Source organism: Phodopus roborovskii, unplaced genomic scaffold, assembly GCF_943737965.1.
Source record: "Phodopus roborovskii unplaced genomic scaffold, PHOROB, whole genome shotgun sequence".
Taxonomy (NCBI): domain Eukaryota; kingdom Metazoa; phylum Chordata; class Mammalia; order Rodentia; family Cricetidae; genus Phodopus; species Phodopus roborovskii.
In genome coordinates this window covers 15,394,002-15,420,422 of record NW_026126408.1, presented here as the reverse complement: position 1 = coordinate 15,420,422, position 26,421 = coordinate 15,394,002, and the positions used below count along the sequence as shown (strand labels likewise).

Genomic DNA, 26,421 nt, shown 5'->3' with positions numbered 1-26,421 from the left:
GTAGGGGCCTAGCATTTGCTTATGGAATTCTTCAAAGAATTCTGATATGCATCAGAAATTGAGAACAACTAACGGAGGAAAGGTTGGTTCCATCCCACCAGCTGTTGGATGGACTTTCATTTCATGGAAAGGCCAAGCTGTAGAATGTTGTCCCCTGAGTGTGTCAACCACCACTATCTTCATCAGAGTAGTTGTGGTCACACCCAGAGACCCTCAAGGTTAGGCTTGTGGATGTTCCCTCCTAGAAGGAGGAGCTGGGGAGGGTCCTTATACCAGTCCCTGAGAGTCCAGCCACTCCCTACCTCCTATGTTTCCTTCTCACTTTTCTGTAATCCTACCCCCCCCCCCCCACTGAATGTGGTCTCTCGAGCTATTAGAATACACAGAGGGTGGAGAGCTAAATGAAGAGAGGACTGAATCTATTCAACTGTGGGGGAGTTGTCATTCATGCTAGAGTGAGACTTTTCAGTGATGTGGCTACTTCAGGGTCATCCATGTTCCTATTTAACAAAACAAAACAAAAAACACTAAACTCATCATCAGTTCACTACACTGGACTTGGATGAACAGGCTTTTTTAATTCATGTTTCCTGTGAGGAGTTAGTGTAATGGACCAACCAACAGGAGAAATGCATTGGAGACCTCTCCAGGACAAGTCCCCTTACTCCTGAGCCAACTCCAGCCCCATGCAACAGGGAAAAAAAGAAATCCAGACCAGAATGGAAAGCATTTTCAAACTTTATTTACAACTGTCACAGTGACAAAAAGTAGTTTGGAAAAAAAAAATGCTAGTTTCTCCCTGAGCCTCAAAACAGAACAGACAGAAGTCACAGGAGGTTCATCTCACAACAGGCAATGTCACTGAAATACTAGGATTTTTTTCTTTCAATACGATCAGTTAGAAATACACACAGATTACAAGAAGAAGGAGGAGGAGGAGAAGGAGGAGGAGGAGAAGGAGGAGGAGGAGAAAGAGCAGGCCAGATAGGAGCTCAGCCACTTGTCCAAGAGCAGCTGGGTCCCCCCAACAGGCTCAACTGCTGAGGGGCCTGGCATTACCTGTCAGCCCCCACCTGCTCAGACTGTACACAGTTGTACAACATGGTCTAGTGACCAGCAAAAGAAGAAACCACCCCATAAAGACACGTATACACAAAGCCAATTTGATACTGGATTTACAAGCACATTTCCATCACACGGCAAGACCAAGACAGATAATTGGGGTAGGGGTGAGAAAACACCAAAACACAGGAATTTAAAAGGCCAGACACCTGTCCATAAAGGGAGGTGAGGGATGAGAAATGCTGCGGGCGAAGGGGAGTGGGATGAATAGATCTCTGTAGCCAAACAGCAGAGCGAGAGCAAGAGAGAGGGGCTCCCCCATGGCAGGGTTGGCTGCAGCCCTCTCCTACTTCTATGAGGGAGCCAGAAATAGTTATTGCCATCGGTGTGTATCACAGGCAGACGACAGAGGGAAGATGCAGGGGGTGGGGGGATGACCTTCGGCATCCTAAAACCAAACCTTGCTGAATGCCGTGTCAACAGCGCACCCCCACGCTCTTGCCCCAACGTGCCCCAGAGCCACACTGACTTTGAGGTATTAAATACAGCTAAACACACTAGTCCAAAGGGGGAAGGGTTAACCTGGACTAACAGACATGAGGAGACATTGTGAGTGCCTCAGTTGGCTGAGGGAAGCACAAGGAAGGCTTTAAGTCCACCTTTTGACCAAACCGTCCTGCTCTGAAAAATGTCCTCTAACCTGCTATTGCAAAAGTTTCTGAGCTACGATCAGAGGCTCAGTCCAGATCTTAACTTCTTCATGCAACTGTTGCCCTTGCCAGAAACAGGTGAGGTGGGAAAGGAATGAAGGCTGCTATTCCACAAGGATACCCCAGTGCACCCCATGTCATCCCCTGACCTGTGTTCAGGAGCAATACGGGGAGTAGCAGTGACCCTGTAACAACTACTCCACTGGAGACCTGGTATCGAGCGAGAACCTCAGCATATTCACGTGGCACCATCCAGATTCCTGGCCCACTAGCCATCTAGCGAACCAGAAAGCATGCTCTGTGATTAGCTCCCACAGGAGCCAGGCTGGGAACCTCACTGGAGTGATGCTGCTGCAGATCAGATGGGTGACAGTCCATAGCAAAGCTGGAGACTGTACACCTGACTGCTGTGGCCAAAGGAGAAGGAAGAGCTGAGCCCTCTATCACTCTTCTCCATGGAGACTCTTGGGAGACCCGCAGTAAAAGGAGGCTCTCCATGTTCAGGCTGCAGCCTCGAATGTCCCACAAGGGCAGAAGTGCTCTGGCTATTCCCCAATGTATTGGGAGGTAAAAAGGGTAAACAGGGAGAAAAACTCAAAAGTACTATCCCTTACAGGCCTCCAGGTCCCTGGGGGCTCTGAGAGCCTGAAGCAGTTGGGGCAGAGTTCATGGGCAGGACAGGTGACCTCTCCTATTACTGTGTAGCCCTCCAGCTGGCTTTGTAGGCAGTTTCTCCTGGTTCTGTTTCTCTGTGGGTAGTAGCCACAACACTTGAAATGAAAGCAAAGGCTGGTGGTGGTGAGCAACAAGGCTGGGGATGAAAACTTGGTTGTCAGATGCCCCAACAAATGCTGGCAAGCACTTCCTGGCTGTAGTTGTCTTTAAAAATGTGGGGTTTGTTTTGTTTTTGTTTTTAACCCCAAATTTTTCTTGCTCATTTGCTCACACCCCACCCCTAGCCAGAGCCCCGACTACTGCCACATACACACTGCCTCTGGCACTAGAGTTCAGATAGGGATCTTAGAAGAGCACCCCTTCCCCACAACCCCACCCACACCCCTGTTCTCAGCAGCTTCCTTTCTCAGCCTTGCAAGTTGTCAGAGGGCTCCATTGCTCAACGAATTAAAACAAAACAAAACAAAACAAAAAGACAAGAAAAGAAAACCGACTCGGTGATTTTCAGGTGCAAAACGGAAGCCTCTTTTGACATTTTTCAGAATGATTGTGGCTCACTCTCTTCCTCCATCACCATGGGAAAAACAGTTCAGGTATGCTGGCTGGCACGACCCAGGTGAGCCTGCAGAGACTCTACTGTTCCTTCTTTTCTTTCGTTGTCTCTTCGCAGTTGTCTTGCTCATCCTCCTGGACCAGGAATTCCTCAGGGGGCCACCGGAGCTCCCCGCTCTCCACCTCCCCCTCTGTGGGTTCCACCACTATGGAGGGCAGGCGGTCCTTCAGTTTGCAGCAGCGGTCAAAGTCTGATGGGTCGGGAAAGATCTGAAAATTAAAGAGCAAAAAAGATATATATATATATCTGAAGAGAGACACTTGATTCCTTACATGTGCGCACATTCACGTGTGTGTACATGCACACACAGAGAGAGAGAGAGAGAGAGAGAGAGAGAGAGAGAATACTGGCCATCTTCCAAGGATTATGTTCTTCCTTACACTGTAGGTGTAGGGAAGGAGCACGGGAGTAAGTTCTAGGGAAAACTATTCATTACACAGACTTTCCTTCTAATCCTGAAGCTAAAAATTTGTGGACCATACCACTGAACAAAAGGGTGGGATGTAACTCTACTCATAGTGTTTTACTTCTAGATAAAAGAATAGAAAATCATGTATGCCAGGTGTTGCTTTGGAATAAGCTTTTTATGCCTACAATCTGCATCATACAACAGACATGGAAACATTTTGTTCCTGCCAGAATAATTATTGGTGCATAGAAAAAATAAACAACCGGGCTCTTCATGATGCTAAACTGACATAGTCAGAAGCAAGTGTTGCTTACATTATGTTAAAACTCCCAGGCTTGTGCAAACGCCTTTCCAGGCCCCTTTAGCCTGAAATTAAATAAGACTCAGGGTCAGGTGTGCTTTCGTCCACGCTCCTGTATCACCTGCCCCTTTGGATCTTATTGCAACTGCCATGTCAAGGCTAAACTCAGATCAAGGCAAGGCCTCTAGTCACAAGCTAGCTGGGACCAGAATCCAAGGAGCCTTCCTTTGTTTCACCTATGAGAATTTCCTGTCTTCCTGCTGGCTGTACACCTGGAGGACTCAAATCTTCTTCCAGAGTCCCATGGAAGAGCTTCCATTTATTAATGCCTACTGTGGGTTCTGTCCAGTGCCGACCAAACCAGACACTGAGCCAGGCTATAAAACTAGGAGCCAAGTCTGGCTTCCCTTTGCACACACTGCCCTGTGACTACAGCTGACCCAATTCTTTGCCCAGTAGTTAAGTACTTAATCCTCTGGGATGCTGGTCCCTTGCCATTCGTAGCCCTCAGTGACACACCCAAGAGGAGAGAGGAGCTTTGGTCTGGGAAATCTGGGGCTTACCAGATCACTGACACTTGCCACCTTCCAGGCCATCTCCTCCCACCTCTTTGTCTGAAAGACAGGAAACCAAGGCCCCTGAGAGGAAAGGAGACTTCACTGAAGGTCACAGAGTTTGTTCAAGTCAAACTCAAGTGGATGGAAAGAGATGTTTGGAGTTTGGAGAAATCCTGGGAAGCTGCTGGCTTTGCTGTACCCAGAGGGTAGAAGAAATGCTTATCCATCCCCAGTTATTTGGTACTCCTTGGGTATCTGATCTCCTATACAATCTCATACCTGGTCACAGGCCACATGGAGCTTCTGAGAATCACAGGCCTCACAAAGCGTCCTGATCCCTGCAGACCAATGATTATTAACCATTTATCCAATAAAGGCCTATTTCTTGGGATTAAGCCTTAAGCCAGCCACAGGAGCATGCATGCATCATTAAAGACTTAAAAGAGCTCATAAAAAGTATGGTAATAACAGCCAGAAGGAAAACAAATCAGGGAGGGGCTGGGCCCAGTAAGTCAGGTAGGCCTGGGGAAGCTGCCCACTGTCTCCTGCCCGTTATGCCCCCTACTCTGATGTTTGCCCTTGAACTCCGTGGAACATTCACATTAACAAGTGTGAGTGGAGAGTAGGTCAGCTAAGGTTTTTTGTGCGGAGGGTGTTTGCTCACTTCTATGGAGCTGAGCTCTTCCTGAGGGTGAGCACACGAGGAACCTTCCAAGCATGAGCTTCAGGTGTGATGCAGGTTTTCCCCAGTGAGTGGGAAGCACACTTCAGTTTACACAGGTCTACCAGATGTCTATCACTTCACTGAGATATCCCCATCACTTAGGGATAGCAAGAATCTGGGATTCTAATGGTCACAAGGCAGAACCAGGATTCAAACCTCATCCTCAACTGGGATACACTGGGATCCATATTATCACTTTAATTTCCTAAATGGAAAACTGACCAAGGGGGCCATGACTCAGGTCCCCACTGTCCTATTGGCTGATATAGGCTCCAGCCTGTGGACAAGGATGACTGTCCAATAAACATTAAGTCTCATAAATAGAAGCCCCAAGATTTCCCAGCCTAGACTCTTCATCCTTCTGGACCTGAGACGTAGCTGTGAGAACTAAAAAGAAGCCTTTGGTCCTTCCACAGGACAGCTTGTGGCATGGCTGGGAGACATAAGAGCCTGATTCTAATGACACCCAAGCCACTGTATAACAGAAAGGACTACAGGTGGCCCAGGGCAGCAACAGAACAGGAGATTCTACTACAAACTAGAAGAGTGATGCTGACAGTAGATGAGGACATTACTGGGCAGGATCTCTGTCTTCACAAGAACTGTATGAAGTAGGTAGTAATTGATCCCTAAAGCCAGCAAATGAAGGCCACATTTCTAGAAATCAGCTGCTCTGGGACTCAGATGCCTACAGGCCTTCAATGAAGTATCTGCTTGAGGACACTGGACTGAGCCACACAATCTGGATCCTTATTATACTCTTGACATCATGTCCTCTCAAGCTCCCACCTCAGTTTCTCCTCCAGAGAAATCAAGTGTTCTGCTCATCACACTCAATAGGTCCAAGATGACAAATACAGAAATGAGTCAATGCTTTGAGGACAGAAGCAAAATTCGAATCATAACGTCTCCTTTGCAACAATCCCCACAGGTCTGGAGTGTACCCACTCTCCAAGCATGAAGCAGTTCTACTAACACAGTGGTGAAAATAATAACAATCAATGGCTTTCATACCAAGAGCTCCATAGTCAGGCCTTTAAGTCCTTGGGGGGGGGGCAATCTGAGCATCCGACAGCTGATATTGTGGTAGTTGCCAAAGATGTTTATACTGTAAGCAGCTCAAAGCAAGAATCATTAAAAAGGAAAAAACTAAAACCTTTTTTTGTTTGTTTGTTTTTTGAGACAGGGTTTCTCTGTATAGCTTTGGAGCCTGTCCTAGAACTCACTCTGTAGACAAGGCTGGCTTCAAACTCACAGATGCAGGCCTGCCTCTGCCTCCCCAGTGCTGGGATTAAAGGCATGCACCACACTGCCCAGCTCAGGAAAAATCATTTTTACAAAGCTTGTATTTGAAAAAAAAAAAAAAAAAGACTGTAACAATTACTCTAATCTTTCCATCAGAGATTTTATTTTATTATCAGGTCACACAAATTTGTGTCTCTGAAAACTATAGCTCTCTCCAAAAATAAACAACAAAAGAACACATCCTGCACCAGAACAGCTTCTTTTGTTTCTTTGGGAAAAGACAGAAAGCTTTGCGAAGTGTTTCTGAGCCTTCTGCCAGCACAATCTTATCTCCGACAGCTGCTTAAGAGCCTGACCCTGAGGAGGTCAGCATTTTTCCACTAAGTCATGGTTTTTAATCATCTAGGCAGCAGAAAAATGAGAGGTTGCACCTACAATTTGATGGGGTGGGAAGACAATGAAAAAAGAAGAAGAAGAAAGAAGGAACTCTCATTGGATTTGCAAGCACATGACAGGTATGGCTGGGGCAGTAGGCAAACACTGTGCTGCATTCTGGGCTGCCCGGCAGAGCCTGACACAGAACAAAGAAATACCTCTCTTCCAGAAACAAACTGCTTCTGGTTAAACCTTCAAGTCTAAAGTGCCCTGTCCTCTCTGGGCTGAAAACAAGCAAACAAAAGACTGGAAAACCCTTCTACAGTAAAGACGCTTCTAAAGAGATATGGGAGGCTCCTTCCATCATCCAGCAGGGCAAGTCTAGAAGCATCCAGAAATCAACTGGATTTTCTTCAGCCCTATCCCAACCAGTTGTCACATGGGCATGCCCAGGATGATGGCATGGACAGAACTAATGAGCAGCAAGTTCCCACCTACGCAAATGGAATAGAATCTTGTCAATCATACATGTGCCAAGAACGTCTTAAGTCCTGCATAAGCGGCATGTTGTGTAACCCTGGTGATGGTGAATTTCACAGAGGACACCTCTGTAGAGGTATCATTGCCAGATGCCCCCTCATCACAATGGGTCTTGGCACTTTGGGAACTTGAGAAGATTCCACTGAAAGGTAAAGTTTTAGGGTGATCCAGGAGGCGACCGATGTAATGTAGATGGCAGCATATTGCAGTTTCTGGCTGTGAAGGCTTGTGTAGTTCAAGAGAGTGCTCTGCTGTAATGAAAATGTTGTCTGTACCATCCAGCCCAGTGGCCACTAGTCATGGGTGGCTAACTGAGCCCCTGCAAGGTGGCCAAATTTTGCATGTCACTTAAATAAACACAAATTTAATGAAAATTTCAACAGCTACTATACTCAAGCTACATAATTACGAGGACAACGAAAACGGGGTTTTAAGGGAGGCTTGAGCTACTGGATTAGCTGACCAATGGTAGTGGCCTCAGTGCTGAGAGCTGTGGGGCTGAGGCCAGGTTTCTAGAGACTGCTTGGGCTATAGAGCTGCTGGTGAGCCAGCTCCCATTTCATGAACAGAGAGGAACTGAAAGACAAAACTAGGCCTCTAAAGGCCCCAAATTTGGAGACCTAGCTATCAGCTGTCTGCCTTTAAGCCAGGTGACTTAAACCTAGCTGCCTCTGGGGTGGGGATAAGAAAGACTTGCCTGGCACCTACCATGGAAAATGTGAGCAAATCTAGTCTTTGTGGCCCTTCCCTGTCTGTGCACTGCCCGGCCACCATCTCGAAAAACAAGATGGTCTGGCCACAAAGAGGGTGGAGGGCTCAGCAAGGAGCTGGGAGATGCTAATGGGGAAAGCAGACACCAGCAGGTGGGGTAGATGAAAGGCGCTTAGCTGGACACAAAGGACTAATTACCAGCTGTGCAAGCTGAGACACTGGAAGCCCTGGATACCCTGCTCCTCTTTGCTAGGGAGGAGCAGAGGGCAGAAAAAGCTGGGGTGGGAAGGAGGGCAGAAGGCCTGGGAGAAAGAGTCAGGCGTCTCCCCAAGGCACTGCACACAAAACCACACAGTAACCCTTTACCCTCTCCAGTTGCAGAGAGCAACAAAGAACCAACCCCAAGCCAGCTATGGAAAAGAATCACGATTCTTACAGATAAACCATGGGTTCGGAAAGTCTGGCTTTTACCTAGCCCTTAACTCTTAATATTTCTGTGACTTTGGTTGGGTCACTTTAATTTCTCTGAGCCTCTTAGATGAAGTGAGGACATGGTTTGTACTCTGCAGGGATATGTACAGGGTCCTGATGCACAGCCAGCTTATTCCCCTTTCCCCCCTCTATAAATTTGGTTTTCTACTAATGCTGGTTGTACAGGGCTTGTGTGAACACGCTCTGGAAACTCTTAAACTGCTAATGCTAGCTAGCCTAGTAAGTAGAGCAAGGGTCCCCCAGGAGCATTTCGAGCAAGGGCATGGGAAGCCAACAACTGTAGCTTGGGACAGGAGCAAATGAACCACACTCTGAGTTTGTACACATAAATCCCACGCCAGGTTCTTTTGAGAAAGACCTGTGATGTCACTGCCTCCATCCACGAGCTGCTGGTTCTCCCTATAACATGGATTAGACCGGCTGGAATGGAAAACACTCTCTTGATCCAACCCTGTTCTCCCCATGGGAGCCCTGGGAAGCCCCTGTCACTTGTCCCTGGGCCTGCTCCAGGAGCCTTCACCCAGAGAAGTCAGATACCTCCTGAACCCTAGATTCCCAAAGCCTGGAATTCTTAGTTTTCCTTGAGAACAACAATGGGTTTGCCTTGTGTGTTTATTCCTTCTTAGGAGGGTCAGAGATGTCACAGTGAGCAGACCTTGCCCAGCATCCTGCTCTGTAGAGGGTGGAATGAATGAGCAGGAGCTAATTCAAATGAACAATGTACCCTGCTCTTTGGTCCTTAAACTATGCATCAAGACAAGAACTATAGTCTTCAAATCTGACCTCCTGCTATGTTGTTAGCACCATTAGCATCTTATTGACTTTGCAATGTAGCAAGTGGCTGGGGGAAAACACAAGGATTCCCAGGGGTAGAGGGTCACACAGAGGGTTCAGGGAAACCTAAATGCTATCCAGTTTTGTACTGTCCATCTCACCTCTCAACTTTTCTCTCAATCAAGGCTATAGGACAGCTAGCTCACCCGCCCTCTTCTTCCTTGGTGCTTCTAATCCTTCAGAGCACTTGAGCAGACACTTGGCCTTTATAACAACTCTGAACCTCCTTCCTTCAGATCAAAGATGCTTAAGCGCCTAAGCCTGAATCTGGAAGGAAAAGGAAATCCTTGGGATAAACACCATCTTTCATAAACATCTCTCAGAAACACACCCATCCTGCAAGTCAGGGGTTCCAAATTCTGATTAATTAGTACTAATGGCTCCTGATAATGCTGGGTCCAGAAACAGATGAAACTTCTGGAATATTAGAGATTTCTGCAAAGTTCTCTGGGGTATAGATGACTTCAAATATCTATATCTTATCAAATATATGTATCACCATTACTCCTTGAAAGAAGATGGTCTCCTGTCCAGTCTTCCCAATTCTTCTCCCCACCCTTCTCCATCAGCATAACACACGTGTCCCATGACTATGTCTCCTCTCTGAGAAAGTTCTGACTGGACCAGCTGCCATTTCAACCATCTCTCTTCTTCATTTTAGAGACAAAAGCCTTGAGTCTTCAACTCTGGCATCTTTTTCAGGACTGTGCTCCCTAAATCTTACCTTATAGCGTCCACAGTCACCCCTCAGTGGAAACACTCTTTCAAATTTCCTAGGGAAACTCTGCTATCCTGCTTTCAGGCCTTTGCTTTGTTTTCACTCAATACCACTTGTGCCATTCATTACCACATCAGAAGTAAGTCATATGCTAATGACCCATCCACCTTTAGGGGTACCATAAAAAAGGCTATCCCCCAACAAAAACGAGCTGATAGCCCTTTGGGGCTCCACAGCCACACTCGGTTCTGTCTAGAAAAGCCATGTTCAAATCCTTTCAGGGAGGAAGCACAGATGGGGTGAAAATATTTGCAGTACTACTCAGATTCCATTTGCTTTTTACACTGTGTTAACACTTACACTAATGATATAAAAAGCCACAGTTACTGAAACTGCTGGCACCTTCACAAGGTTGTATTTGTCATCACTTATCATCTCTCACCTCCAGGTTTAAAACAAAGACAAACAACAACATCAATAACAACTCTTAAATCATGTTTCCATATTCGGAATGGTAAAATGCAAAGTTAAGTAAAGCATTTCTGCTGCTTACCAGGGTACCTGGGTTATCCCTAATAAAAAGCAGTTACATGGTTGAGTTGCCAGCTAAACTAGCCACTTTTTCAAAGGACCACCAAAGTACTTAAAAAACGACTGAAAACAAAATTATGGTTATTCCAACATGGACAATTTCTTAAAAATGAGAAAGTGATCTGTAGTTTCAAGGGAAATGGTATCTATCACCAGTGATAAAAAAATAGAGCTCTCGAGTTTTGGAAATTTTGTGTCAGCCACCATGAACTTGATAACTTCCTAACACTTGCTAGCTTTCTGTTGAGGCCAGTGATGATATTAACAAATATGTGTTTTTTGATATTGCACAATGTGACATTGCAATGAATTTGATATTATACAATAAAATGTGTCATCATTTGGAAGATCTGAATAATTTCCAAATGATCAGTTTAATATACTACAAAACTGAATATGGAGAAAAGAATCAAGTAAAGTAGAAACCAGACTAATAAATTTTAATGTAAAAGTACAAAAAGTTCACTCATAAGGTTTCATGAGAAAACATACAACATTTAAGAAACTACTACTTGGGGGCTGGAGAGATGGCTCTGTATTTAAGAGCACTAACTACTCTTCCAGATTGCCTGGATTCAATTCCTAGCTCCCCCATGGCAGTTCACAACTATTTGTAACTCCATTCCCAGGGGACCCAACACCCATGGCAAAACACAAATGCATATAAAATAAAAATAAATGATAATAATAAAAGAAACTATCACTTGCTATTGAATGTGTAATCCTAGCACTTGGGAGTTGGAGGCAAGGAAGATTTGAAATTCAAGGTCATCCTCTGCTACATAACAAGTTGGAGGCCAGCCTGGGTCACATGAGGTCTTGTATCAAAACAAAGTCAAGGGAGAAGAGGGGAGAGGAGGAATAGGGAGGGGAAAGGAAAGAAGAGAAAAGAAGGGGAGGGAAAAGAAATAGAAAGAAGAAAAAGAGCCTACCACATTTATGTTATGGTAATGTACCAAAAGCAATCTGGAAAAGATGTGAAAATATTTCTCCCATTCCTAACTGCATAATCTGTGTAAGCCAGATTTTATTAATTTACTTCAACCAACACATATTGCAATGAATTTACTCATGGGAAGCACACATGAGAATCTTTCTATCTTCCATTAGGCCAGACATAAGAGAGATTTAAAAATGTAAAAACAATGCTTTTCTTCTCCCTAAGATTTTCTGGTTTGGAAAATATAGTTATTTTATGAAAAACTATTATTTATATCAGCATATAATTGCTCCATTGTTATTCTAAATAAACTAATAAGCAAAAATTGAAAAAATCTGTTTTAATTCCTGAAACAATAAATATGAAGACATAACACACATAAACAAAAGCTCATAAATTACTTTTTCAAAGTCTAAACTGAAACCCAAAGTTTAGAACCATTGGCTTAGAGACAAAAAGCATTCTCAGAAAGATGGCTAGGGAAATCAGGGCTGAAGGAAACATATTCTTTAACACTGGAAAAGAGATGAATAGAATATCAAAGGTGATTTCAAATATGCCAAAGGCTAATATGGGAACCAGAGAGAAAAGTTTTTCAATCCATCGTGACGATCTAGTACCATGTCATCATTCATCTGTCCAACAAAATTAATGGAGATTAATTCTTACTATGTATGAGGTAGTTGAGGCCTACAATGGTGACATGAGCCACCTGAGATGGCACAGATAATACACAATTGACAGTAGATGACAGTTATCCAGATGTCCTGAACTACTCTGAGTTCAGGGGTTCTTTCTGAGCTCTGTGCTCCTGGTGCTGCCCAAAGGACCCCTGGGTCCAACACCATGCGACTTTAGAGGAAGACTCATGTCAAGATGACTAGTCCAATCTCAAAATTGCCTCCCGTGTGGATACTGTAGCACTACAGCTCTTATTCTGGGAGGCAGGGAGTACAAGGATGTGTAGGTATGTACACCTTTTGTTGACATAATCACTAGAAGAATTTTGAACAACTTCACCTCATTTTGCATGCCCAAGTACTCCTGCTATATCATAAATGTTAGTAGGATGAATATACTGTGTTAGACAAAGAGGTGGGAGGAGATGGCCTCAAAGGTGCCAAGTGTCATTGATCTGGTAAGCTCTAGATTTCCCAGACAAATCTTTTAAGTGTACTCAGCGTTGGGCTCAGTGCAGCCATGTATGCTCATATGCAGCACTCAGGAAGTAAGGAAGGTTGTCAAGAGTTCAAGGCTAGTCCAAGCTACACACTGAGTTACAGGCCAGTCTTGGCTGGATAGTGAGACCTTGCCAGAAAATGAAACAAAAATAGCAGAAGAACAAACAAAAATAACAAAAAGCTCCAATACACTAACAAAAACAAACAAAAAACAAAGCAAGACTATACTTGGTGTATTATGAGAAGGCTACCAGTTACACATCAACCATTTTATACTAAAATACTCATAAGTAAGGTCCTAAGTCAACCTATAATATCCCTTTCTCTACTTGAAACCAGATTTCTACTATATTTCTAAATGGGATTTATTCTTGTTTTGTTGTGTTTATTAATTTAGGCAGTGTTTCATGTGTGTAGCCCAGGCAAGACTGGAACTCATTGAGTACCCCAGGCTTGCCTCAAACTCATAATCTTTCTGTCACATCCTTATGAGAACTATGATTACAGACATGCACCACCACACCTGACTGAATATCCTTTTATATTTTCAAGGTTTTAGCCATTGGTTTTTGCATACTTCCCTCCGACAAAAAGCTCTATTCCGTATATGAATTGACATTTAAAAAAGTCTGGTGACCATAAGGCTTTATAAATTCAAATTTTCTGTATTGGCTCAATGTGGCTATTAGTGCCTAACTGATCAATAATTGTATCTTGAGTAATTATTAAATACAGAGGTTAATTTTTACTGGATAAGTTTCTCATTACGAGGGGAGGGAACACATTGCTTTGAATGGTCCATTTATCTGATGCCCCTAGTTTCTAGCCCATGGACAGCAGATCTCCCTTGTAAAGAGTTACAGAAAGACAACCTGGACAGAAAGATGGAGAAAGAGAGCTAGTAAGGTACTCCTTCAGAATAGTAATTTGTACAAAGCCACAGAAGGAAGCTAAAATGAGGGCATAGATCTCCTTAGACTCCTCCCTGTTCTCATGTCCCCTGGAGAGTTTCTGTGACCCTCTGGGGCAGCTGTCTTTCTGTTTTAACGCTTTGTAAGATGTGAAGCAGTGTCTACACAGGGCATCACTGAGAAGTGATTTGGTATGATCCCCTCTAATACCAAAGTGCTGGGGGGAAACTGCTAGGAAGCACCTGGATGCAATGAATCATATTTCAGGGGGTAAATAACAAAGGAATACAGAAATCATAATTGAACACTAACTGTCATAGCTTTTATACCAAAGAGGGGACTCAACTTTTGAAGAAAACAAATTCCTTAATGGCAAGTCCCAGTGATGGTCCCCTAAAGAACCATGCTGCAAAATTTCCCCATCATGGGAATAGGTGTCTGTCAGCCACACACCACCACCTCATTTTTCAGTTATATTCATGTAGGTGCCATGCTCCTTTTTTATTTATTTGTTTAAAACATACTTACTTAAAAATCAAACTCTATCACCACAGAAACAGAAAACTCCTGTGTGCCATAGACAGAGCCATGGAAGGCACTGACATTTTTATAATCAAACAAGAGTACTGAACTCCACTTGAACACTGGCCTACATGAGAAGTCTTGGGAATTTGCTGAATAGATGCAAGATACCTGTTAAATTTAGATCCACTAAGTATTCAGTCTATCCTAACATCAAGAGAAGTGAAGTTTCTTAACCAAGAACGTCCCATAGGGCAAACCCAGGAACCCCCAAATGGTTCCTAACACTAAGGATGCCTTTGGCCAGCCAAACTTCATGGGTCTGTATAATTGCACTGGCCTTTTCAAGGTTATATGGTGCTTCAAGGTCATTAATAGAGTGTGGTAGTTTGTAATATAATTGGTCCCCATAATCTCATAGAGAGTGGCACTATTAGGAGGTGTGGCTTCATTGGAGTAGGTATGGCCTTGTTGGAGGTTTTTAAGGTGCTATATAATCAACTGGCTTAATGTTGCTGGGTCTCTTTATATCAGTAGATCTATTTCCAGGAACTTATTCCAAAGAAGTAATTTAGGGTTGTACAGAGATTTTCATAAAATGATGTCCAGAGCAGGATTAGTTATAAGAACAAAAGATCCCCCAAACTAGACATCCAGCAATAAGAAGCAATACATAAAGAGTGAAACACTGTTTTACACAGAAAACCAAGTGACAAGAACATAGTCACAGTATTAGATTAAATGGAAAAGGATTTGCTACACATTGAAAAATGTTCACAGAAAACTGTTGAAAGGAAACATACCAAACTATTTCAGTGTTAGGAATGTGACCAGGTCTTGTCTCTTTGGTCTAGTCTAATTTGCTACATTCTATGAAAAATAAATATTATCTTTATAATGATAACACATATACATTCATCCATACTTTTGCTCTTTGGCTCAGAAATCCTACTCATAAAACTATTCTAAAGAAATAATACAAATTATTCACTAAGATTTATATTACAATTTTAATGTAAACTATCACAGTATAAGAGAAAAATATGACTTAAAATTTTCAACAATAAGACAACGGTGAAACAAATTACCATCCAACCTCATGATACAACTTTAGCTTTTCCATGGTATCATGGTGGATGTCTACTAGGGCGCCTGAGGCAGGACTGTTGAGAGTTCTAGGTCAGCCTGGTCTACATAGTGAGTATAAGACCAACCTAGGCAACTTAACAAGAACCTATCTCAAAATCAAAAATAAGGAAAAGTGTTGGGAAAACAATTTCCCAGCAAACACAAAGCCTTAGCTCAAATCCCTCAAGACCATAAAATAAAGAAAGAACTAGACAATTCCGAATGTAAATTGTAGTGACGCCATGATGCTGGTGGCCAGTGTTATTTAAAACTTAAGACCAGAGTAAATTCTGACTGCATGAAGTACACGGGAAAAGAGGATGAAAGATGCAGGGATGTTAAAAATGAATAGCTATGGCAGGTTAATGTGTGAAAATTAGAAGAAACATTAAAGAAGAAAAATGAATGTTTCCTAGGAGCCACCCAGTTTGGAAAAACATAAAAATAACAAGATGCATACTTTATCAGTGGAAACAGGAAATGACTGACAAAGAGGAGAGGAAGAACTTCCTTGTAACTACAACACTCTAACTGGAAAACTAAAGTCCCCTGTTGCACTAAGGTAACATTCCGCTATCTCAGCTCTATGGCAAAGTGACAGTGGGAACATGGAGGAGAGCAAGCGCTTACACCTGCTCCATCCACTTATGGCCTCCAAAGTAAAGGCAGACGATGAATTCAAGCCCTGAGGAACCAAACATCTCTACAACCAAGTTTGTGATGCTCTCCTGGCTTGGTCCATGCCTCTTCACATAAAAGCTCTAGAGCCTTTTTTCCCCTTGAGCTCCAATAAAATCCGTGGGCCAAGAAACTAGCAATCAGCACAGTTTTAGCTAAATGGTTGGAGGCCTCTACTATGAAGTTTAACCTGAAACAAAACAACAACAACAACAAAAACCAAATCAAACCAAAACAAGAAAAAACATTTCCCCAGTGCAAGGTGATGAATGAAGACAAGTGGGAGGAGGTGGAAGCAACGGGCAGCTATCCCCTGAGGCTCGCAATACTGCCTCTATAACACTGTGGAGAAACTCTGGGCAGAGACAGACAGTGTTTCTGAGGTGGGTATGTGTAGTCAATAGGCCAGCGGCAAGCCAAGGATAAACTGCAGGATGCAAGATTTGACTGGTTGACACAGATCCTTGCTGGATGGGAAGGGCATATGGCCAGCGAGAGGCAGGCAGAGGCAGCACTGTGTCTAACCAGGCTGGAAAGGAAGGAAACCCCCGCGAGCTGCAGCCCCGTGTGAATGAAGTCCTGTCTTCATATCCTCTAAGGATTATTTCAGACTCAGGCATGAAAGATCATCTCAGGACATTCACCAGACACCCAGGAATAGCTCTTGGCTTCAGTCACAAGATTCACCACCCAAATGCATCCCTTTTCCTCACAGTACAGTACAATCCTCCTTTCTATCCAGCATAAGAGACTGGGTTGACTGGGAGAAAATGCTGATCTTGTTAAAATGTTTCACCGTGGGATCGCCAAGGTAAGGAGATAGTCTCACCCCAGGAAAGGGAAAGAGGAAGGGTGCAATCCATCATTCAGTACTCATTAAGCATCTATTTGTAGGACACTGGGAACAAAGAGCACTCTGAGACATAGGCCCTAGCTCTGCAACATGATGAACACGCAGCCACTGGAAAAGGAAGGGTCACACCCAACACAGGCCTTTTGAGAGAAACTGTATGAATCCAGTGTGCAGCCTACTGGCTGGCTGTGGGGAAAAAAAGCCTGCTCTCTTTATGGGCAGGCACAAATACACTGGTGTGCCCATGGGGGTAGGGGAGAAGAAGTGTCCCATGGGAACAATCCCAGCCATCCGCAGGCCCTAATCCAGGGACTTTCCACAACAGTGAACATGACCTTTGTGTCTCAGCTTCTAACAAAAGGAAGGTGCTGGACTAGCCTACCAAGAAGGTTTGCAGTGCAAAGGTGTTTGTTGGCATAGGAAGAGCCAGTGTCTCTGAGAGGAGACAACTCAGGCTTCTAAGTCCAATGGACAGACTGTTGTGCATGTCATCTGGGAGAGAAGTGGAAAGAGAAACAACTTGCCATGGTACCAGCCATGTGTCCTGTCTATGGCTGACCATCTGCCACAGGCTTTCGGCATTTTAGCTTTATGTCTCACTGGGGACAACTGAGGCTTTTTTAAAGCATGATGATTGTGAAAGTTGATTTCCTGGTGACCACGAAGCTGCAGGATACTCTCTTGTACATACTCTTTGAGTCCTTCAGTCCTTGCTCAAAGGCAGAGTTACAACTAAGATTCCAGGCCTGAAAGAAGCAGACACTAAGAGGTAACAAGAAAGGCCAACCCACCACTGTCCCTCTCTTTACCCTGGGAGATGATGGGGAAGATGCAGGAAGCCCTTAGCTCTATAGATCAAAAGGAAGGCATGAGGGTGGGGGAGGGGCGGGGGAGCAGTAGGGTGTGAGCAGTGTGAGGAAAGTGCGCCTTCTGGTTTCCAGAATGGTCTTCTGGAAAGGAGAGCCAACGTGCCTGCCTGCAAGATGATGTCAAAGGCAGGCATGCATGGCCACAAGTAATAGCAGGTGGGATAGGGACGGCTGCGCTGTGTGCTCAGCTGGCCGAGGACTCATCCAGAATGTATGCAACTCTGGGTTTGCTCTCCATCACCACGAGAGCTCAAGGTCACCCTCCTCTACACAGAAAGTTCCAGCCCAGCCAGAGCTAGAGACCCTGTCTATACATAAATAGTATAAAAATGAAAGGAGTCTATGGAAAGAGATTGGTATCAAACTTTGGACCAGAAGCTGAGGGAGGACAGGTTTAAATCTGAAGGCACCCTAAAGTATGTAAAGACTTAAGCATGGTGAGGAAAATTAGTACAGTCCCTGTATACTGTGTCAGAAGGAGTTAGGGGGGGCAAGGCTAAAATGTCAGGGCTCCTTGGGGTTCATCAATATAAGAACTCACAGGGAAATCATCAGGACCCTTCCCCATATAGAGTGCTGATCAATTTGAGAGGAAACCCTCAGAGAAAGCCATATCCTTATATATCACATCCTTACAGTAGTGGGTCCATAGGAAGAGCAGACTCCACCAGGCATTCAGTGATTGGTCTGCACTGACTGGATGGCACACATTCCTGTCCCATAGGCTGGTGATTGACTGGGAAACCCATAGACACAGCATGGAGATGGAGCTACCACCCTCAAGGACATAAATATCCTCACAGAGACCCTCTTACATGGCTCTGAGAGCGTGCTGCCACCCACAGCTTGAGCTAAATGTACTAGGCTTTCTAGTAACCATTTACTCACCCACCCCATGGGGTGTGATAATTCCTGCCAAATAAATGAGCCACGTGGGTTTCACTTATTTGAATGACTCTCCAGATGGATATGAAGACAAAACAAATCATTGGTTCCAGATTTTTATACATGCTCACAAAATGGTATGAACTCCAGGCTGAGGATGTAGCTCAGTGTGGCACAGCGCTTGCCTGGTATGCATGAGGCCCTGGGTTTGACCCCAGAACTGCATAAACTGGGCATTGTAGCCTGTGCCTCTAATCCCAGCACTCAAGAGTTGGAAGCAAGAGGATTATGGGTTTAAAATCACCTTTGACTAGTCTGGGGATCCATGAGACTGTCTGAAAATACAATACAATAAAATATTATTGGTATGAATTTCTAGACAATAATAGAAAAGCTAACCCAAATCCTTCAGAGGATAAAAAAGATATACTCAGTTTGGACAGGTATGGGCTTGGCCTATAACTTCATCAGGACCTTCAGAGGCCACCATCGAGGTAAAGGTGGCTAGTTTCCAAATCAGGACACCCTTTCCCTTAAAACCAGTTCTAGAAGCATTTAAGACCCGAGTGAGCAAAGGGCAATGGGTAAAGGATACAAAGCTGAGAGCAGGCACACCTGCTGTTACAGACCTGGCAAAGGGAAGGCAGTGCAGGGCCCACATCCTGAAAACCCAGCACAGCATCAATGGACAGTTTAAAATCCAACCCCAAGCACAGGCTAAAAGAATGGCTGTATACAAAACAGAGAATTCAGGGAAGCTTAATTCACTGTGGGTCTGGAAGGTAGGGGAATGACTTGAAAGTCCAATGTGTCACTTATATGGTGACCTTGTTTCAAGGTCAAATTACAAGCCTGAATTATCTGCCAAGTTGGGATTGATGTCTCCAGCCCTTACTCAGTTCCTTGGAAAAGCAGGTCTCAGTAAAAGCCACATACTATTATTATCCTCAGGAGTAAAGCCAAGAATGGAGTACTCAGTTCCCACCCTTAGCTCCAAGCAGAGCCCAAGCATGCAAGGCAACAGGCTTCAGCCAAGAGCCAGGCTGAGCCAATTCCCAGGGCATTGGTGGGAAAACTTTTAATTTGATGGCACCAGCTTTGTGGGGGCCTGGAGTACCCATAAGTTGACAGTTGCCAGACCAGCTCACAGTGGAGCCCCACACTTGGCATACACAGGCTACCAAGGGGCATCTGAAGCTTCGTAAAATCACATGTGAGAGGGGGTTGCCTCCTCAAGATTCTCCTTGTGGTTCAAAGCCCAGCCCTTGCTGATTCCCTGTCTCACGACATCTCAGATTCTGTAAGATCTAATCACCAGTGCCTGTACATAGATTGGCTAGGCCGCATGTGTTTCAGAAGTATGCATGCATGAGGGTTCCCACAAGTCCCAGGCCCTGGATGCTGAAATCGGAACATCAGGTGAAATGCAGAAAATACCTAGTAAATGCTGCTTGTCTAAACACTGTAACTTTCCCTTTTCTCTGCACTGGACAGCCAAGAGCCTTTTCTGATACTGTCTATGACAAGATATGTTTTGAAGTGCCAGGTAAGGTATTTGGACACTGGGCAGGAGTCCCCACTTAGAGGGTCTTTTTCTCAGGAGGTGTCCAGACACTACAAGAAGCCAGAAATGCTTTTGTTTGTCTCCAGCCACTGCAGCCCCAATTTAGTCCCCTTTACCCAGTATGACAGTCCCCCTCCTCCATGTCACCTAGGGTAAGGGTCCTATCTACTAGAATGTGCTCTCCAAGGTGTAGGGCTAAGACTGCCTGACTCTTTACTAAAGATCTGTTTAAAGGAGAATAATGCCACACACAGACACAGACAGACAGACAAACAGACGTGTGCACACGCACGTGTGCGCGCACACACACACATGCACACACACCCAGTTACACACATGTATGACAATTGCAGCTAAAAGATTCTGCAGTGGAAATCTACAACCAGGAACTGAAATATGCTCTCACCTGTAACCACGACATTTAGTCTGACTCACAGGCTTAGAAACTGGTATCCAAAAGTACCCAGCAGGCAGGCCTGGGGACTTCTATACTTCCCACCTGGTCATGGAGCCCTCCACTGCCTTCCTTAGTCTCTCTCCAGGAAAAGAAAGAACAGCCTTGAAAAACCACTTTCCCTTAGTCCCCCTCTCCTCCCCCTTCTTATTTGCAGCCAACAAGTGAGGCCTGGTGTGTTGACATAAAACACAGGGCCTCCTGAACCTCCCAAGCATGTCTAGTATCTGAAGACATGTTCCCAGCCTTAGCTTTTGTCTTGTCTTCTCTTTGATTACTCTCCTCCCATCACATCACATGGCACCCATCCCAGCTTTTCTATTTATTTCTTTCTCTACAAAAAAAGTGTCCCTGAAACAGCTCTAAGGAATAAGCAGCTGGAGTAAGTCTACACTCAGGCAGAACTAGCCCAGTGTGAAGACATGATTACATCAGAAAGTCAGGGCTGGGCTAGGGTCTCAGTGTAAAAGGTGTATGGGCATTCCTTTGGGAGCTACAGCAGAAAACAGACAAAGTAATGTGCACAAATTGTTTTGCACTTTATGCTCTTGCCTAGACTGGCCACTGTATATAATACCTGAGCCTCAAAATATTCCCTTACAAATACTTCTCTCCTCCCAAACTGGCAATCTAGGGACTCTCAGGTGATCCAAAACCAGTTGTCCCTCCAGGAGGTAACTAAATGCTCTGTTTCTGGCTGAGGTGATATCCACTACTTTCCCTTGATGTTGAGGTTTCCCCACACTTAAAGATCACTGTCCAAGAGCAAGAAAGCAGGTCTCCCACTCTCTTTTTCTGCTGTCCTGTATATTTATCTCCACAAGATAGGATGAGCCCTATGCTACATTCTAGTATCAGCATCCCTAAAAAAAGCATCCTCTTCAGCTCTGTGTAGTTTAAACATGAACATTGAATCGGCCAGTCAGCTCTGAAAAGACAGGTAGCGATTCTCCTATCAGACCACTCTTCCCCATCAGTTGCATTGTTACTGCATAAGGCCTTTGGAGAATCAAGATGGCTAGATAGATGTCAGTGAATGTCTACTGACCCAAGCACTATAAATGCCTTAAACCCACCCTCTCATCATGTTCACTCTTCATCACAGTCCTACAGGTTTAGGACCACTGTTGCCTCATTTTACAAATGAAGAAACTGGGGCTCATTGGCAGTCAGGGACTTTCTCAAGGTGACATGGCTCTTACAGGTGACACTGGGATCCCCAAACTCTTACAGGTGATATTGGGAACCCCAAACCATGCTTACTTCCAGTCTTAGAGAAAAGCACAAGGCCCTAAGACATTTGCACACACCTGATAGGAAAGACCATCCTTCCGGGGGCTGAGGCCAATCTCTTCCATGGATGGGGTGTTCATCATCACCTCAGTCATTTCAGCAGATCTCAGATAGTCAGGGCTGCGAAGGAATTCAGACCAGAAGTCAATCTATGTATATACAGGCACATTCCTCCTCTTAGTGACTTTGTGGCCCTGAGATCAGGGGATTGGCTAAAGATAGGATGAGAAATGCTCAAAAGCTCACAACAAAACAAGTTCACCTGAGGAAGCAACATTCAAACCCCCAGCTTTGTGGCTTGCTCATCCCCAGAGACAGACAAAGCCCCCAGTCTCTTCAACTTCTCTTTCCCCCACCTCCAAACCTTACACAAAGCAATCTTGGATTTTCTATTAAACTAGAAACAACAACAACAACAACACACACACACACAATAGGCAGTTGAGTGTGTGGGTTTCTATGAAACGAACACTTCTAGGTCTTCCCTCATTCTTCCATTAAGAATAAAAATAATGTTGCCCATGAATTTCCAATGGGAACTGCACAGCAGAATTACATAACAATAACAGCCCCCCCTTGGGGAGCCAAAGTCTAATCATGGAGCCTTCTTCACTGTCTCTGTCTGTCTGTGCCCCTTTAGGCAAAATCCCACCCCAAGGAGTCAGCTTTTCCCCAAGCTTCACATCTGCCATCCTACTCATTTCTGTAGCCCTAGTAGCAGCTGCTACTAGCTCCCAGCATGAAAAACATCCCCTGGATTAAAAGCTTGAAGGATACACAGATTCTGAATGCAAGGAAATTTCCAGAAGGGCCAAGTTGGCCCACCATGTGAAAGCACTTTGTACTCTCTAAGCAGGATACAAACAGTCCATTATCCTTGCACAGGCTATGGGCATACACAGAGTTCAGTATGCATAGTGCCAAATACACATATACAGAATCCAGGTACTCACGACCCAACACCCAGTGTTCTCACTATCATGTCTGTGCACGTGGTTTTAAAAAGGAAAAAGGCAAGGGGGGGGGTAGGCTTTAGAGAGACTATGAAAACAGGAAGACAAGAATCTTTTTTTTTTTTTTTTTTCTTGTACCAGATAGAGTAGAAATGGTATTTGGCCCTGGCAATAAAAAGCAATCAGTTCTGAGAGCCCTCACCACTTAAGAGCTGTGCTAGCTTTTACAGATTGTAGAACCTCTCTGAGCTACAGAAGCCCTGTTTATTACCATGATGCTAGCTAACAATGCATAGCTCATAGTTATGTCTGGAGAGGAAACTGTTTGCAGACATTGTAGAAAGTGCTAAAGAACAAAATAATTATAAACCTTAATGGGTGAGTGGGGGGGGGCTAATATCCCTGAGGGCTCTGAACATCTACCTTAGTGAATTTTGAGCACGCACGGGGGGAGTGGGGGAGCCTCCACCACCCTTCAAAGCCTCACCCATAAGAAACCTACCTGTCTATACATGAGGGGGTACACAAGGTCCAAGTGTAGGGGAATTTTACTTCCTTTTGAAACTCAGTGGCCTGTCTAACTGGGGCGGGGGTGGGGGCAGAGACACCAAGAGAGGGTGAATAGCTTGGGGGCAAGTTTGGGTTTTGAAGTTAGACTTTAACAATTTCCTCCCGGGTGTAGAAATGATGCCTCCAAACCCCAAAGAAGGGAGGCAGGAGAGTATCCACAGGACTGCGAACAGGCTTCTAGCGGCGTTCTGTTCTTTCTTGGAACTGTGGCGCGGGCCCAAAAAAGTTAAAACGACAAACGAACTTTCAGAGTTCCTGGGCTAAGAAGAACAGTGCCCTGGCAAGGGCCCACTTTCTCTGGGCTCAGAGCTTGCTTGGACCTAGTACCCGCTCTCTGAGGGCAGCACCTGCGCGCTCCAGGACCACAGACGCTCATCTCCCCGTAGCGCTCCTCCTCTACCCCACAGCAGGAAGGAAGAAGCAGCTGGCTCGCAGGTCCCAGCAGTTAGGGGCCTCCCGGGATCTGATCCCCACAACCGATTCTCTCCCTCCCCGACTGGAGGCAAACCTCTGCAGCACTCCCCCCACCCCTCAAGCTGTGACCCGTTTCTTCCAATCTAGCCCTGGGGGAGCCCCTCTTCCCCGACTCTGACCCTCCACAAAGGCGCGTTGGATTTTAGGGGCCACGGAGAGCAGGGGTTGAGAAGGTGCAGCGTGCACCCTGCTGCTTGTGGGCTTGTGTGTGCGGAGAGCGTCTTCCCCTCCTCCTCGCAACTCCCAAGCTCTGCAACCCGGGCGGCTGCACCAGCTGAACCCCGCTGCAGCCGTCCTCGGCGCCGAGACTTGCATGCAAACAAAAAGGAAAAGGGGAGGGGCCCGGCGAGCCGGAGCCCCCTGAACCAGGCAGGACTCATCTCCTGCCGCCCTCTGGGGATAGAGTTTCCTTGGGGGGCTTCAGGCTGGGACCCAGGTTCTTCCCCCACCCATCGCCACCATATCCACCGGCCGCCACTTAAGTGAAGGTTCCGAGTTCACTTCCTTTGTCTGGATGCTCTCAGCACCGCCTCCCCCAACCCCCAGCTTTGCAACCTTGACGTCGACTCCTGCAGGGGCTGAGGCGGCGGGTTAGCCAGCACTGGGTGTCCGTGCCACTCTCTGGCCTCGCACCCGGAGCCGGCACTAGGAGGCTGCCGGGCCCCGCAGCCACCCAGGTTAAACCGGCGTCCACCGCAGGCGCAGGATACTCACCAGTGAATGGGGAAATATACAGACATGAAGTCCTAGGGGAGGCTGACCCACGCCCTTGTGATTTTTAAAAAAACAAAACAGCCACTGCGTCCCAAATGAGGATGACTCGCGCAGAGAGCAGCGGGCAACCGAGAGCGAGTACTAGGCGACCGTCGGTCCGCCTTCCGAGACAGTCCCGCTGCCAGCGGCGTTAGCAGTGCAGACCAAGCTCCCAGCTCTCCACCGAGCTCCGGGTCCCACAAAGAGCCCGGGAAGCCGCATTTATAGGAGAGGGGGCGGGGCTTGTCCGAGAGCGGCTCCGCCTCCTCTCGCCCACTCTTAGAATAACGTCACCAAAATCATGAATGGCTTTAGCGCTCACAGCTCCTGGGGGCGGCGGCAGGGACCAGCCTGGCACTGCACCCCGCCTGAGCTGGTTCGAGGCAGCTACGAGTCCGGCCCCCTCCCCCACAGCTCACACGCGCGCGTTCCCGTGCTGGAATTCAATGTCAATGCTGCATCCTGTCCACAGATCCGCAGTATCCGCAGCCCCCTCCCCGCGCACACCCCAGGACTCAAGAATGTGGGGATGGATGGGAGTGAGGAAGGCGTTGGTGCCCACTTGGGTCGTGTCAGCTCGCCGGGGGAGAGCGCCATTCCTTCACCCAAGTGCCTGGCGCCGCATTTCTCTGTGACTCCCACATTTCAGGACCCTCTTCCCTGGTCATCCATGCAAACTAGGCCTCTCTTGGGGATCATCACCCGCGGCGCCCAGGGGAGATGAGGAAAAAGAAAAAGATGGGACAGGAGATTGCAGAGACTGGGGACTGGGGAGATTGCGGGGCGGGGGACATGTTGGCTCCTCAAAAAGTCTTTAGTCCTGGGGTCCTTGGAGGGTTCTGTTTGTGGGAGAAAGGATGTGGTGTCTTACTAGGGTTTTTCCACTGCGCGGGAGCTCTTGCGTTTGCGCGCGCGCGCGCGCGCGCGCACACACACACACACACACACACACACACACACAGCCTTGCAGGAACACACTGTTTGGGTTGTGTGTAGGGGGCGGTGGGCAGGGGGCAAGCACACCCCACTAGCCTTAGCTCCCAGAGCCATTCTGACAGCAAACACAAAGATCTCCAGGATCTACACTGCCCAGGAATTTCAGTTCTGCGGCCCCAGGGCCAGGAAGATAGGACTTGGTACCCAGCGCTGCCCCTCTGTGGCCTCTCTTTCAATTACTCCTGTAAAACAGCTTCATAACCTTGACCCATGTGCATAAAGGAGCTGGGGAAAGGGAGAGCTGTGATCAAAAACTAAGCACAATTAAATGCGACTTGAAATAAGTCTGAACCGTGAAAGAAAAGTGAAACTACACTGGTCCTCTCCAGTAAAAGACTACTAGGTTCATGAGAGGGGTTATCAGTGGCAGGGCCATAAGGGTGTTGAGAAAGGGGATCCCATAATTTTCAGCATCTACTCTTCCCCTCGAATTAATCCAAACATAAAATGAATCTGTAAGAACGATTTTGCAATATCCCCCACCCCAACCATGTATTCAACCAGAGTAAAAGCTGGATTTCTTAAAGGAGCAGTATTTCATAAGCCCTGTAACCAGAAAAATGCAAGGGGCTGTTCCTACTCCTCCAGATACATCTAGAGCATCTAGAGCTGTTCGTGCTATTCAGGACCTGGGTAGGGGTGGATGGGGGTGGGGTCTGGTGGAGGGCCAGTCTTTATGAACAGGTGCTGACAGAAGATGGTCCAGGGTACCTTATTATTAACAGAGTGGTTGCCTGTACCTTTGAATAGGGTGGAAAACATCTCAGTGCCATTGGCTGTCATGTGACATGTTGTCACCTGGGGAGCCAGTGCTTGAGAGCTAGATTCTAGGCTGAGACT

The 26,421-nt window shown here is 46.0% G+C and overlaps 1 protein-coding gene across 1 annotated transcript; it reads right to left on the bottom strand.

The window, feature by feature from the left end:
- Nucleotides 1-720: 720 nt before the first annotated feature.
- Nucleotides 721-24,729, bottom strand: Lbh (LBH regulator of WNT signaling pathway). Its single transcript, XM_051181846.1, has 3 exons — nucleotides 24,547-24,729; nucleotides 21,853-21,955; nucleotides 721-3,269 (listed from the first exon to the last, which is right to left on the bottom strand). The coding sequence occupies exons 1-3, from the start codon at nucleotides 24,570-24,572 to the stop codon at nucleotides 3,081-3,083; spliced, it is 318 nt and encodes a 105-aa protein (XP_051037803.1). The 5' UTR covers nucleotides 24,573-24,729; the 3' UTR covers nucleotides 721-3,080.
- Between the last annotated feature and the right edge of the window lie 1,692 nt (nucleotides 24,730-26,421).

Excerpts from the sequence above, each read along its gene's own strand:
- Lbh (XM_051181846.1), bottom strand. The coding sequence starts at position 24,572 with ATGTCTGTATATTTCCCCATTCACTG. Across the intron at positions 21,956-24,546 it reads GTATATTTCCCCATTCACTG|CCCTGACTATCTGAGATCTG; the intron begins GTGAGTATCCTG and ends ATTCCTTCGCAG. Across the intron at positions 3,270-21,852 it reads AGGATGGTCTTTCCTATCAG|ATCTTTCCCGACCCATCAGA; the intron begins GTGTGTGCAAAT and ends TTTAATTTTCAG.